Raw genomic sequence first — 14,513 nt, 5'->3', positions numbered from 1 at the left:
TTTTTATTTATTTTTTAAAATTTTTTTATGGATTGAATTAATTAAAAAAAGAATAAGAAAATTGAAAAAAAGAATAAAAGAATAAAAGTCAAAAAAGCAAGCTAAAAAAATAAAATAAAAAACGAACCTTCTCTCCTTAAGAATCTTCTCTCTGGATCTCTACCCTATATATATATATATATTGTTAATATGTTAATATGAATGATTCATGTTTTGATCTCAAGCTAGGTGATATGATATTCCAGTAGAGAATGATTGAAAAAGAGAAAGAAGAGGAATTGGCAGCTGAGTCACAAGAATCCATATATAAAAAGACATAGAGGCCAATCTAGGAGTACTTGTTAGATCTAGCTAGTCTAATTTGAGAATTGAATTAGGCTAATTTGAGAATAAGCGATTTTGAAAAAACTCCAAAACAAGAGTTTAGAAGCTAGTGAATGGAAGGATGTGTTTGGAAGAATATAATATATAGGCGGGGGGGCATGTCCCCTCAAAAAAACAAGGCCAAAAAGGATAAAAACACTTTAAAGCTTAAAAAGCACCGGTCTCCTTTTCCTTTAGGTAGCTGCTTAAGAATGGCGCCCTCTTTTCGTGGACATGTATTGCTTAACGTACGTACGTACATTAATTTTATCAGTTATCCACTTATCATTTCTATCATATATATATCGATCCCTTTTGAAGTTTTGTGGTTATTGGCGACCTAACAGTCACAACAGCATTCATTATATCTGCATTATTTATTAAGGGTTGGTGCCCGCGTCAGTGGCGAAGCTTGAAAATTTTCAGTGAGGGATTGGGTTCTAATTTTTTTTTTCCCTAACGCTATTTTTCGGGTAAATGGGGGGTCGAAACCGAGTATATCGAAATTTTTCTACACGAAACAATATACTCCCTACATCGCAAAAAGTATTTCGGGGGTCGGGCGCAAAAAAGTATGTGACTTGTTATTTCAAGAACATCTTAGATAGCCAAAACTTCTACCTAGTCCATCCTAAAATAAACCAATGGTCAATCAATTTAAGTGAGTTGTGCTCCATCTTCTTAATTACACATGAATCTATATATCTACATTCTAGTATATATATTCTACACCTATGGATTTTACTTGAGCAATATAATATAATGAATAAAAAAAAAGTAATAGAAACATGTTATATACCAACATTCTCTCCAATATCTTTTCTCAATACAAAAAGTATGTAACATTGGTTGTTGAACCAACATTCTCCTTCCCTCTCTCGATCATATCTCTCTCTCTCTCTCTCTCTCTCTCTCTCTCTCTCTCTCTCTCTCTCTCTCTCTCTCTCTCTCTCTCTCTCTCTATTTCTTTAATCTAATATCGGGGTCGTTTGTCTTGGAGTAATTGGATGGAAATGGCATGCAGAGTCGAAAGCTGCATTTGTTAGTGTTGCCCTTCAACACTCTCTTCAATTATTATATACTATGTTTTTACTTTTTCGCTTATGATTTTTTAGAATTTCGAAGAGATGATGGAATTTTGCATTTTGCATATATACAAGGTCCAACTTCCAAAACAACGCGTGCTTATTCGATTAGGATTGCTTTCAACAAAAATGGTTAGGCCATGGGGAGTAAGCGAGTCTTGGATCCCTTTTTTTTTAAAGATGAATTTCGATTAAAATTTCATGTCGCGATTCGACAACGAGAGGTCTAGCATACGTTGTCTTAACCGGGTCCGCGCTAGAGAGTTCTCTCGAAATAGAAATGCCTATTTCAAATACTCAATGGGTGGAAAACCCCAACTAATCCGTCCGAAGGCACGACGATTATTAATAGGAGTAAACCCTGCCCCCAGACTTGAACCTAGGTATACCCAAGCCAAGTCTTGATAGAAGGACTATCTATATCTCAAAATTGGTGGAATTGGGATTTGAACCTGAGACCTATAGGTCACTAGGGGAACTCCAAACCATTACACCAACTCATCATTGGTATATTAGACCACCTTTTTCCTAGTTTCATGACATGTGGAGTTCCTCTCCTCATGGGGGCTTCCCCATAACCCTTAATTTTATTTTATTTTTAAACGGCGGGTGGGAAGGACGTTCCATCGAGCTGAGCAGTGACATCCAAATGAGATTATATAAGTAAAAAAGCAAAAAAAAAAACAAAACAAAAAAGACAAATGAGTAAATGAAGAAGCATGTGGGTTCAAAGGAAATGAAGAAGCAAGTGGCGTCCAAAATCGAACGGGGAGGAGGTTTTTTTGGCAAAGAACGGCCCTAAGGGCAATGTAGCATGCGTTCCCTAGGTGTTCCAGGGGAATTCTCGATGCTTTTTGGGCGTGCCTCGAGGAAGTTCCGTTTGGCCTTAGGCCTTTACTACAGTAAATATAGTAAATATATATAGTAGAACCTCTATAAATTAATAATCTAGATAAAATAATAAATTTGGCGTGTCTCAATTTGGGACCAGTATAAAAGTGGACCCCAATGGATAAAATAGTAAAATAATAACTTTTTTGAAATCACAGTGTATTTATATTGGTCTCAACGAAATTATAAATTAATAGTTACTAAAATATCCCAAATTTTAGTAGAAAATAATGTACATTCACTTGTTTTTTTGTAGAACTTTAAATCTATATATTGAGTTTGTCTTTAAATCTCATCATTGGACTCTTCTCATTTATTTTCTCTATCGCATCTTAAAAACACTGGAGAATTCAGTGTAAGAGTTTAAGCATTGTTTACTCATATTACAATAATAAGTTGTGAAGAAATCTATCCTTAAATCATACCCAACTTCATCATCAATCGGATTTTGAATGGTAAATGTTTCGGGCAAAAATTACCTAAGATAATTTTTGTAAAGGATTTAAGATAATTTAAGAACCAAAGATTTGTAAGTGAGGATTGGTGTTTTAAGATTTTCAAATAAAGGAAAAGCTTTCTTATAAATAGAGATGTAAAATAAGAGTTTTTGCTAAAAAGAGTTTTATGAAAATCATTGAGATAGAAATACGTCGAGTAAATAAGAAAACTGTTGAAGATAAAGATAAAAGACTGAAATGTAAAGCTAGGATCTTAAAGATAAATGCAAAAGACGACGACACCAGAATTTTGTTGACGGGGAAAAACCATTGATTTAATTAAGAAATCTTAGGTAAAAACCCCGGAAGGATTCAATCGACCCTTCCTGTATTCTTTTTTGTGGGTGATTACAACAATGGTGAGAGTGATTGGATCGAGCTAATGTACGTAAAAGAAATAAGAAAATAGTGAGTATGTGTGTGCGAATACAAGTGTGAGAGGAGTTATCATATTCTCGATCAATCGCCTCTTATTTATAATAGAAATCCCTAACTAATTAGCCGAAATATTTGGGATCTTCCGTGTGGTGCTGTTTAACGTGCAACGGATGAGAAAGTGAACGTTGAGTCTCTTTGACATGTTTGTTTATCAAGTTTGTTCCGATATCCAAGGAAATGCACGTTTCTTTTCTTCCTTGAGAGGCTGAATACTTATGCTGAAGTTGTTGATATTTATTTTCGACCGTTAGTACATTCTCGAATATCCTGGATAATGATCCTTAATTCAGAATCCTGCAAAATACAAAAGCATTATCGCGTACAACAAAAATATATGCTAGTAACATCTTTAATGAGGATCATAGCACTAAAAATCTGACCCTAAACAGCAAATAATATAAAAACTTTTGATATGCGGTAAGGTTTTTCTCAAAAATGACACGCATCTCTTTTTATTCTCATTCACATTAATACCACCATATTTTCTTCTCCAAAAGATTTCTAAAAACTTGATGGTTTACCCGTCTTTTGAAGTGTTGTCTTCAACAATCATGTTGTATAAAAGCACACAAGTGCACATGATGAATTTTATGTTCTCGATGGTGTATGGTTGTGCAGATAGATATTGTAGCTAGATAATGTCCTTTATTTGTTCTCCAACAATAAATATTACTTGAGGATTTGTGTGTTGTTGTAAGCCATTAAACAAATCTGATTCGTTAAAAAACATTAATGACGATATGTGAACCTGCAAGGCCAAAGTAAGCATGTCGCCAAATCCACATATCGTACAAAGCAATCGCTTCAAGCATGATCATTGGATGTCCATTGTCGCCATCTTATATATTGGGTTTGCCATGCTACTAGACATTTCTCCAAGGAGGATATATACAATCAATGCTTTCGAGCATTACTAACAAAGCCATGTATCGTTAAATGTTGACATTTACAAAAATTCTCCAAACAATCGTATCTCAAGTACTTGGTTGAATATATATGAATATACATTTACAAAAGTTTTCCAAACAATTATGACGTTTGTTAACCATTGGTTAAGTATTTATCTAAAGCACCGACATTGCAATCGTACGCCAATTGGCGAATGTTTGAAGTACACTTTTGAGAAATATTAGAACTAGGTTGATCTTTGCAATACAAACCTATTATTTTTTTAACTACACAATTCGATTTTTGACCCCATGATTACTAAGGCCTCTCCTTATAGGAGCCGCTTCTTCCCCACTTCTTCCACTATTCATCAATTTTCTCTCTCCAAGAACACCTAAGAACACTCCCCTCCTTATACTACCCACTTCTTCCCCACTTCTTCCACTATATATCTATTATTTAATTATTCCATTTTTCACTTACACAAAATTAATACACAAAATTAATAAAACACATTTTATTATTAAAACAAACACATTACATTTATTACAAAATTAAACATTACACTAAAAAACATAAAGTAAATAAATTATGAAAAACGACATTATTAGCAAATTAAAAACTAGACATCAACGTTGACGGCCGTGTTCCGGGAGGTTCCAAACATGTTCGATCAGAGCATTGCGGAGTTGATGGTGAGCCATTCTATCGCGAAGCTCCCCGTACATATGAAGCTGCGTTGAACACCTTTCAGTCCACGTATGGGTTGGGAGTGTAGTATTAGCTATTAACTCTTCTTCAAACTCTGTAATTGCACGCCCGTTATCTTCAACGATCATGTTGTGCAGAATCACACAACATAACATGATCCGTTTTATCTTGTTGGTATTGTATGGCCGCGCGTATTGTTCAATAATCTGCCAACGATCTTGAAGAACCCCAAATGCTCGCTCGACATCCTTTCTTGCAGCTTCTTGGTATCTTTTGAACTTGGTGGTTTTCGGGTCCATCGGGCACTTGAATGACTTAACAAGAGTAGCCCATTCTGGATAAATACCATCTGCTAGGTAATATCCCTTTGTAAACTGCTCCCCATTAACCGAAAACTCTACTTTAGGAGCCCTGTCTTGTAGCAAATCGTCGAACAAATCTGACTCATTGAGGACGTTGGTGTCATTGTTCGAACCAGCAGGGCCAAAGTAGGCAAGCCAGATCCACAAATCATATGAATCAACCGCTTCAAGCATGATTGTTGGATGTCCCTTGTCGCCCCGGGTGTACTGCCCTTGCCATGCCACTGGACAGTTCCTCCAACCCCAATGCATGCAATCTATGCTACCAAGCATTCCCGGAAAACCATGAACCTGCTCATGTTTGGTAGTTAACTGCTCGATATCGGCTTCTCTTGGCCTTCTCAAGTACTCGTGTTGATAAAGGTGTATCACACATTTGCAGAAAGCATCTAAACACTGGTAGCCTGTATCTTGAGCCATCTGCAAGTACTCATCTAAAGCATCAGCCTTAAAGCTATACGCTAACTGGCGTATAGCAGAAGTACATTTTTGGAAAATGTTGAAACCAGGACGACCAGTAGCATCTGTCGCGCCTTTGTGGAAGAACTGAAAGTGTTTCGGTAGCGGTTCTATGCTTTCAAAGGAGTTTATGTCTCGCACTATGTGCAGAAACATTTCCTTTCGCATTCGGAACCTTCTACGAAACATATCAGGTGGGTAAGTGCAGTTAGGCGCAAAGTAATGATCGTATAAAAGCTTTGCGGCACCCACATGATCTCGCGAGATCATCCTTCAAGTAAACTTGGGTCTTGAAGAACTTGACGCTTCTTGGTATTGGTTTTCTTCTTCGTCAAAGATAACGTTAAGACACGCACCTATGGTGTGGGGATTGAAATAACATTCATTTGCGTAACAACATTATTGAGTACTTCGTAATCGTTTGATATGTAATCGTCACTAGAGAATGATGATGATATATCAGACATTTTTGGTAGTAGTGTGTGATGGAAATGCTTTAGAAGTTAGACGAAGGAATATGTTTAGATTGTGTGTGTTTTGAAATGGTAGTGTAAATGAGGGGTTTAAATGGAGGTAAAAAATTATAAAAAAAAAAAATAATTTTGAACCAACTAGCCGTTGGTTTTTAAAATTTGGTTTAAAAAATGTATTTTTTTTTATTTGGCAACGGCTAATCTCCAAACTGGAACCCACACACGCATTGCCGCTCGGCTAGAAATGGAAGAAACACACAAGACGCACGCCAAGACGCGATGGTGCTAATAGCGGCGGCACCAAGCCGTGCGGCGGAAGCGGGGAGGACGTCCTATAAGGACGGGTCTAATAGTGAAACACTTGGCCCTATTATACCTTTGGAAAATGTATATGTTCCCAATGGAAGGAAAAAGCGTGGCCAACTACACACCATAATTAAACCTACATCATTACCGAGTAGAATTACTTTTAACAATTTATTTAATGAGAATAGCATGAAATTACTTGAATGCATGGGAAGTTTGAACTCGGGTGATAGTTTTAGTTCCTTTGACAAGGAAAACTTGCTCACACCTGCAAAGTTTTGTCCTAAAGAAGTATTGAATTGCACTGGCTTGATGATCAACTTGACCCCTTGATTAATGACATGTGAACCGATGAGAGCTTTATAGGATTAAAGGATATTCGGGAGCTCTATAGGAAACTTGTGAAAGTAAATAGTCTTGGAACTTTTGATCATGTCTACTTATAAAGTTAGTACTCATCGCGACTACTAGTGTGGAAAGAGCATTTTCATTTAGTCACTTTTATAAAGAATGATATTTCATCTAAACCTAGTGATGATAACATTTTGGAATGCTTTCAAACCTTGACTCCTATACGAGGAAATTATGAATGAAAGATATGCAAGTATACTATGTATTAACTACTAGTTTATTTCCGTATACTTATTGAGTTTTTGACCAAGGTATTTATTATACCAAAAAACCCTAACAAAGTCTGAACAAAAGTTTTAATTTCTTATAAATTATTAAATTTTGTATACCTTGTTATAATTTTTTTGGATCTGTCAATGACAAGCTCATGATGCAAATCAAGTTTTCGAGACTTTGAGTTATTTAAAACTATGTCAAAGATTTTTAAAACATGCATAAAAACAAACTAAATAATAATAATTTAAACTAAAGTCAAGATTAACCAACGTACACAAATTTACGGAAAGACAATTTTTTCTTTTTTCGAACATTTGGATACGACATCAACATTTTTTATTTTTTTTTTCCAAACAGTATATATTTGATATTTTTCAAAACTCTAGGAAACTAATGCTCCGGTATCTTGATTGTCATGAATAATGGTTATAGGACGTTAAAGAGCATGAATAGAAAACAGTCAAACACATACACATTTCATAACTTTTATTCATTCATATATATATATGGGATCATTATATATATATATAAGAAAAGTCTTTATATATATAACTAGTATATATATCATTAAAACTTTATTCATATATAGATAGCAAGTACAATTATATTAGAATTTCGCTTAAAGGGCTTTAAAGGAAATCAGTTTCTTGTACTGGATCCATGGTTTGGAGCAAACCACAGCTTCGTATGTATGTGTAACACCACCGTCTGCAGCAGCGATGGTCAGCTTGTGACTGAGTTCCGGAAGGTGACTACATGTGATCACCTTCTGAAACGTCAACGGGTGTTGGGATACAAGGTTGTGAGCTGCCACAGCGTATTCCCCTAACTCTTTCAAGTAATACTTTTCAGCATCCCAAGCCCCTACTCCATTCACCGGATCGCCATTGGCAGACACACCTCCTCCACTGATCAGGAGGATTGCACCAAATATCATTACAATTACCAAAAGTTGGGGCTGATGATCAGAGTTTTGTGCCATTATATTGATTATTTTTGGTTAAATTTATATATATTTGATACTCTATTCCTATAACATATTTATAGTGATGATTAAACAAGGTTCTAGCTTTGTAGCATTTATGACCACCATCTCAACTAAAACCAAGACGTATATATATTATAATTGTGCGGTGAGTAAATAATGTAACCGTGAAATATACTCTGTATTTATAATGCATACGTCGCTTCATTAAATCATACGGTTGAGGCAGAGCACGTTCAATCACAAATAAACACGATTAATTCCACACATTCAGTCTATAATTAAATATTAAGGTTTAAGAACAAAGTTCTGTAAATTTTAAGGAAAGACAAAAACCATAAAGGTTTAAGAACAAAGTTCTTTAAATTTCTGAAAATCTAGCTCATAACTCCATGTGTGTAATAAAATCGAGTTTAAAAATTTTTAAAACAAAAAATACCTTAGAACCGACTACTACACACTCTCGGGCAGTAGACCCCTTCGTATGAAATATAGTTTAAAGGTAAGTCCAGGTCGAATCCACATAGACTAATTAAGATTAAGCGAGTTTTAAGTAGTTTTATAAAGAGTTTTGGATTTTAAAGACTCCCGTCATATTGGATTTTGAATAAGTTAGTAAAAAAATAATTAGTAATTCCGTAGAATTGAGCAAAAAGATTTTGTTGAAAACAATAATAATTAAAAAGCCATTTACTTAGACTTCGATCCACAACTAGTTCCGGTCGCACATAAATTAAGCTCAAGTTCATATATGTTGAAAACAATGATCGGGACTAAATAAATGACTAGACTTGGTCACGTGAGTACCACCCTATCCGTTAACAAATCCGTATCATTTACTTAAATCCCCTAATTAACTGTGACTACCACCCTATCCACTTTACAATTTCCTAATCAGCTAGTTTGTTTGATTATTGAAATAACAATTATATCTACCGAATTACCAATCCGTTAACACGTTTAATCATATTACTATTGAATTATTCTTTACCAGTCCATGACTTAAAGCCAATTATCTAAACCTTAGACAATCAAAATCATATAAACATACAAATAATACCATTAAAAACATGCATACATAACCAACAATTCAATAATAAATATAGCATTAAATATATTAAGATCGTGACACAACGTTAAGTAAATTCAACTTTTAAACTAAAAATCATGCAACCGTCACATATTGTTTCACTACATCTAAGTAGATGTAAAAGATTTAGCTACTCATAACAAGATAGATAAAATTAACAATTATCAAATAAATATAATCCATAATAATAATTGTATAGTAATATTAATATAATTTGACAATAAGCAACTAGTTATAATAATAAAAGAGTTTAAAGAAACGAACTAGAGGTGGACTAACGGCTTTTGTTGCTGTTCAACAAAAGGAAGAAAAACCACAAACTTTCGACTTTTTAACTATATTTGCGGTTCCCTACTAGCCGACTTCTCTCCCAAAAATCAACACTAAACACCTCAACCTTAATTGCCTCTTAATTCCCTTATTCTTATTATTAATTCGACGGATGATTGATTCGTGATAGATGGATAGATTCTCGAGAGATTAATTATTCCCGATGTATATATATAGAATAGAAAAGCTTGAGGCCCACGTTTTGAGTTGTCTTGCACCAACTCACGACTTGCCAAATCACTTTTTCTATTTTCTCCTGGCCGAGTTCATCTTTTTGATATTGGGCCGACTTGTTTCTTTTCTTGCCTCCTGGGCCAGCGCACCACAAAGCCCAAGGCCTTGAGCCTTTTCTTCTTTTTGGCTGGAGAAAACCACGAGCCCACCACCACATTTTATTCTCAATTTCATAATTGTTGTTGATTTTGTTCGACAGCTTCACACACTTGCACATTGATTTTGACTTTGTTTGACTTTCTATTGTAGTATGATCCTCCATCTAGCACATTACATTGATGTTGTAATAGTATTCCATGTAAACGACCCAAGTGTAATATGTGACACATTCTTCGTCTTTTCGGCTTCAATCTTCATTTCTTCATATCTAATCTTTATTTAGCGCACTTTTATCGCATTCCATCTCATAGACCTATAATCAAATAAAAACACATATTAAGTATAAAATTCTATAAAAATAACCACAATTTAAACATAAAAGAAACGATATCGCATAAAATAAATATGTATAAAATAGGCGATATCAAAAACCTTATGGTATTTAAAGGAAAACAAATTTTAGAAAAACTAGAAAACATATCTATACTACTTTATAAAGCAAACTATCCCTCTACCTTTAAGTAATAAAGTCTTTGAAATGATCATATTACCCCTCTTCTTTATTCACTAATTTAAAAATCTTCACTTACTTCCCTATAATACCCTTAATGAAATAAATTACAACATTGTAACACCCCAAGCTAAGCTCAGAATATTATCGAAAAGATATAGCGTATGCATGAAATTATCGTAGAACATGAACTATTTGACATAAAAGGGATTCGGTGAATCCAACATCAAACATATAAGGTACAATATGCGTAAAGAACATGAAACCATAAAGGGCGAATGAATCACGGATCCACGTAAGTCCAAGCCCTAGCAAAAGCAACAATCAACCATCATTTAATTTTCTGAAAAGTGTACTAAACAAAGTCAACACTAGGTTGGTGAATTCGTAGTAATGGATCACAAGGAACCATCGTCAAATAATCACAGTAAGTATAGATAAGGTAAGTAATGGCTTACAAGTAGCCGTTATAAGGCACAAAATCAACCAAGATAGGTAAACCGGTAGTAAACATTGCCACAGAACAAGTCAATAGTGTATCAACAATGATGAGGGATGCGTGTCACAACCACACATAAATGATGTCAATATCAAGGAACATGCGAAACAATAGATGCATAAAGTATATGTGCATAAGTCATGATCAAGCAATGTATGAGTGTATATCATGTGTCTCTCAACAATCATCAAATGCAAGTATGTGTGACTACATACTTGGGGTCTGTGTGCATCCCGCACAATGCAACGATACCCACTCTCATCACAATGAACAATGTGTCATCTCAAAATCATCGGTGTATATACATCTATATATATACCCGGATGTCCATGTGGCCCGAAATCAGTTTTTTGGGACCTTAGTTTAACCATATCCTTAGCCAGAGTGTCCTATTTCTTGGTCATTAATGTTAGTGTAATATAGTTTCTTGTAATCTGTATTTTGTTATTGTAATTCGAATTGTTCTATCAATAAAGTTTTATTTTGTGAATGGTGTTCCTACAATAACACTATGTTTTTGAGTTATTTTTGGCAAAGAAAAGAAAAAGAACATAAAGAATTATAAAATAAGTTGAGTTTTCTAATTTATTTTAAAGATAAAAAAGAAAAGAAAAGAAATGAGATGATCTGAAATGTTAATCCAATCGATTTTAGTTTAATAAATTTCTTTATAATATCTCTATATATAATAAAACAAGATTGTTTTTTATAGGTATTATTAGAAAGATTTTGATGTGGCAAATCCATATTTCATTTAAAAATTCTTTTTATTTAATTATGATGTCATATATATATATATATAATAGAAATAGTTCTTTACATGTTTAATTAAAATACCAATCATTTATTTAAAGAATAAAAAATCTCTCTTATATAATATTATTACAAATAAAATGTATTTTTTTTATTTAGTTGATTTATTAACTATATAATTATTGTTTTAATTGAATTATTAGATTTATATCAAGTTATAATGTTTTAAAAACAGATATTACATAAAAAGTTTTAATTTATTTTATATTTTAAAATTTTAATTAACATGCTCAGGTTAAACCCGGGTTGATTTACATGTTTAATTAAAATATCAATCATTTATTTAAAGAATAAAAAATCTCTCTTATATAATATTATTACAAATAAAATGTATTTTTTTTATTTAGTTGATTTATTAACTATATAATTATTGTTTTAATTGATTTATTAGATTTACATCAAGTTATAATGTTTTAAAAACAGATATTACATAAAAAGTTTTAATTTATTTTATATTTTAAAATTTTAATTAACATGTCCGGGTTAAATCCGAGTTGATTAACTAGTTGTATACTATAATAAAAGTGCAAGTCTTTTTTTTTTGTCATCTCTCAAAACCCGTTTTATTATTATTATTATTATTATTATTATTATTATTATTATTATTATTATTATTATTATCTCGTTTGCTTAATGGCTTATATCCTTAATATTTTATTAATTTATTAACTAATACAGTATATAATGATGAGTCATTCACTCATTTGTTCTATTTTTGCATGTTTTTTTTCTTCTTCAATTTTCTTGTTATATTAAAATTTAAAACTAACAACACATCATTTTTAAATGTATATATTTTCTTTGTTACATGTTATGTTATTATCATGGTTAGTCGTTATTTGCGTCAATCCAATTAGTTGTTTACTTTTAAATGTGTTTGTAATGTATTTATTGTGATATATTATATTTAATAGTGTTAACTATAACGTAAGTTAAATCCTCTGTTGCAAGCAAATGATCTATGACTTTAAAAAAATTTAATTTGATTAATAGTGTCTTTATTAATATTAAATAGTATACCATTATCATAATTTTCTTATTATTGCCACATAATATGATTGTAACTAGTTTTTGTTTTCGGGCGATTGGCGCGGGATACATTACATAACATGTACACATGTGGCACAAATTATATAAAATGAAAATTTCGTGGAAAAAATTAAAAAGTGAAAAGTTATGTAGTAAAAAGTAAAGAAAATGAAATTTTGGTGGTTGAATTTGAAAAATTTAAAGTTATGTGGTAACAATTTAAGAATATGAAAGTTTGTTGAAAAAGGAAAAAAAATCCAAAGTTATGTGGTGAAAAGTAAGGCAACAAAACTTTCGTGATGGGATTTTTTGTAAGTTTATGTGGTAGGATTTTTTCAATTAATGATCTTTATATAGTTTACACTTTTAGCATACATGCAACTGCAAATTTTTATTTAACAAAACTTGAAAAAAAGGGGGTAAACTATAATCAATATTTATATGAAATTAATTTTAGGCAAATTTTTATTTGACTAAAGTTGAAAAAAAAAGGTAAACTATAATCAATATTTATATGAAATTAATTTTCGTATGTTTGTTTTTTAGTTTTCGTATTAATTAAGTTTTATATGACTTGAGTAATCTAAATATTATATATTAACTTTTGTATTTGTAACCTATATTAATTCTTAGGATAAGTTGAATTCCAATTTTTATATGCTTTGATTAATATATATTTTTATATAAATATATATACTAAAAAACAACGGATATTAAATCACCACATTCAATTCTCAAATGATATATATTAACACAAGATATTAGAAAAGAAATAAGAGAAGGGGAAGAGACCCGGATAAGACGGGTGATGGTTTGGCCACAATCACGGCACTTGTCGCGGCGGAGGGCCATGGCTTTGCCACAATTAACACATAAGGTCATGTGTTTACAGTTGCTTCCGTACAATTCCACCGTCGATCTACATCCCTCACACCACCCTTTCAACACCAATTCACTACTCGATGCCCCCGCCGTCATTTTCTTCTCTTCTCTAGTCTATTTTATTCATAAAATCCCCCTGCTAGAAGAATGTCAAATTTTTATTTTAATATTTTATATTATTATTATTATTATTATTTTGAACAGCAAATTAATTTATAGATAAAACTAGCAAGCTGCTAGTGTAAGTACATGCAAGAGAAAAGCTTCTCTAGATTGAGGAGAAGCTGCTAATGTAAGAGAATTTGTTATACATCAAGATTGCACCAAGAGTTCCATTCAATGTTTTATATTATTATTATTGATTGATTGAGTTTGCTTGGTTTAGGGTTTCAGACGTTCCCCATTTGATTTATTTAAGATCCTTCTCTATATTTAACTATTTATATTTAATTTAATTTATTTATATGTATATCTTCTTTCTGAGTCGGCAATTAACCGAGGCCAAACCTTATATTACATTAAAGTAAATTACACTTTTCGTCCCTGAAGTTGGCACGTTTTTCACTTTTCATCCTTAAAGTTTAAAAATTACAATTTTGACCCTAAAGTTTGCCAATTTTTTCAATAACCGTCCCTCACCAAACGTCGTTAAGTTTCAGCCGTTAAGTAGGTCACGTGCAAAACACGTGAGGGACTGAAAGTGCAAAAAATTACAAGTTCATGGACGAAAAATGAAAATTACTTTTCTGTTGTCGGAAAACTTCATCTTCTCCGGCTGATTGGCCGGAAAATTCACCGGAAAACTTGGAATGTCGATATCTCACTCGTTTCTTCGAATTAGACCACGAAACCACCACTAAACTTCTCAAAATTCATTTTCGCACGAATCCTAACATCCCTCACGTCTCTCCCTTTCTCTCTCGTTGTTGCTACAACTCACC

General features: G+C 32.6%; 2 protein-coding genes across 2 annotated transcripts; both read right to left on the bottom strand.

The window, feature by feature from the left end:
* Positions 1–4,791: 4,791 nt before the first annotated feature.
* Positions 4,792–5,964, bottom strand: LOC122584194 (protein ALP1-like). The gene has a single exon (XM_043756415.1). It carries the CDS (start codon positions 5,962–5,964, stop codon positions 4,792–4,794), a length of 1,173 nt encoding a protein of 390 aa, XP_043612350.1.
* Positions 5,965–7,645: 1,681 nt separating this feature from the next.
* LOC122584198 (cysteine proteinase inhibitor A-like) lies at positions 7,646–8,122 on the bottom strand. Its single transcript, XM_043756418.1, has one exon. It carries the CDS (start codon positions 8,080–8,082, stop codon positions 7,720–7,722), a length of 363 nt encoding a protein of 120 aa, XP_043612353.1. The 5' UTR covers positions 8,083–8,122; the 3' UTR covers positions 7,646–7,719.
* Between the last annotated feature and the right edge of the window lie 6,391 nt (positions 8,123–14,513).

The sequence above is a fragment of the Erigeron canadensis genome, unplaced genomic scaffold, assembly GCF_010389155.1.
Source record: "Erigeron canadensis isolate Cc75 unplaced genomic scaffold, C_canadensis_v1 Conyza_canadensis_unscaffolded:10, whole genome shotgun sequence".
Lineage (NCBI taxonomy): Eukaryota > Viridiplantae > Streptophyta > Magnoliopsida > Asterales > Asteraceae > Erigeron > Erigeron canadensis.
This window is presented reverse-complemented; position numbering and strand designations above follow the sequence as displayed.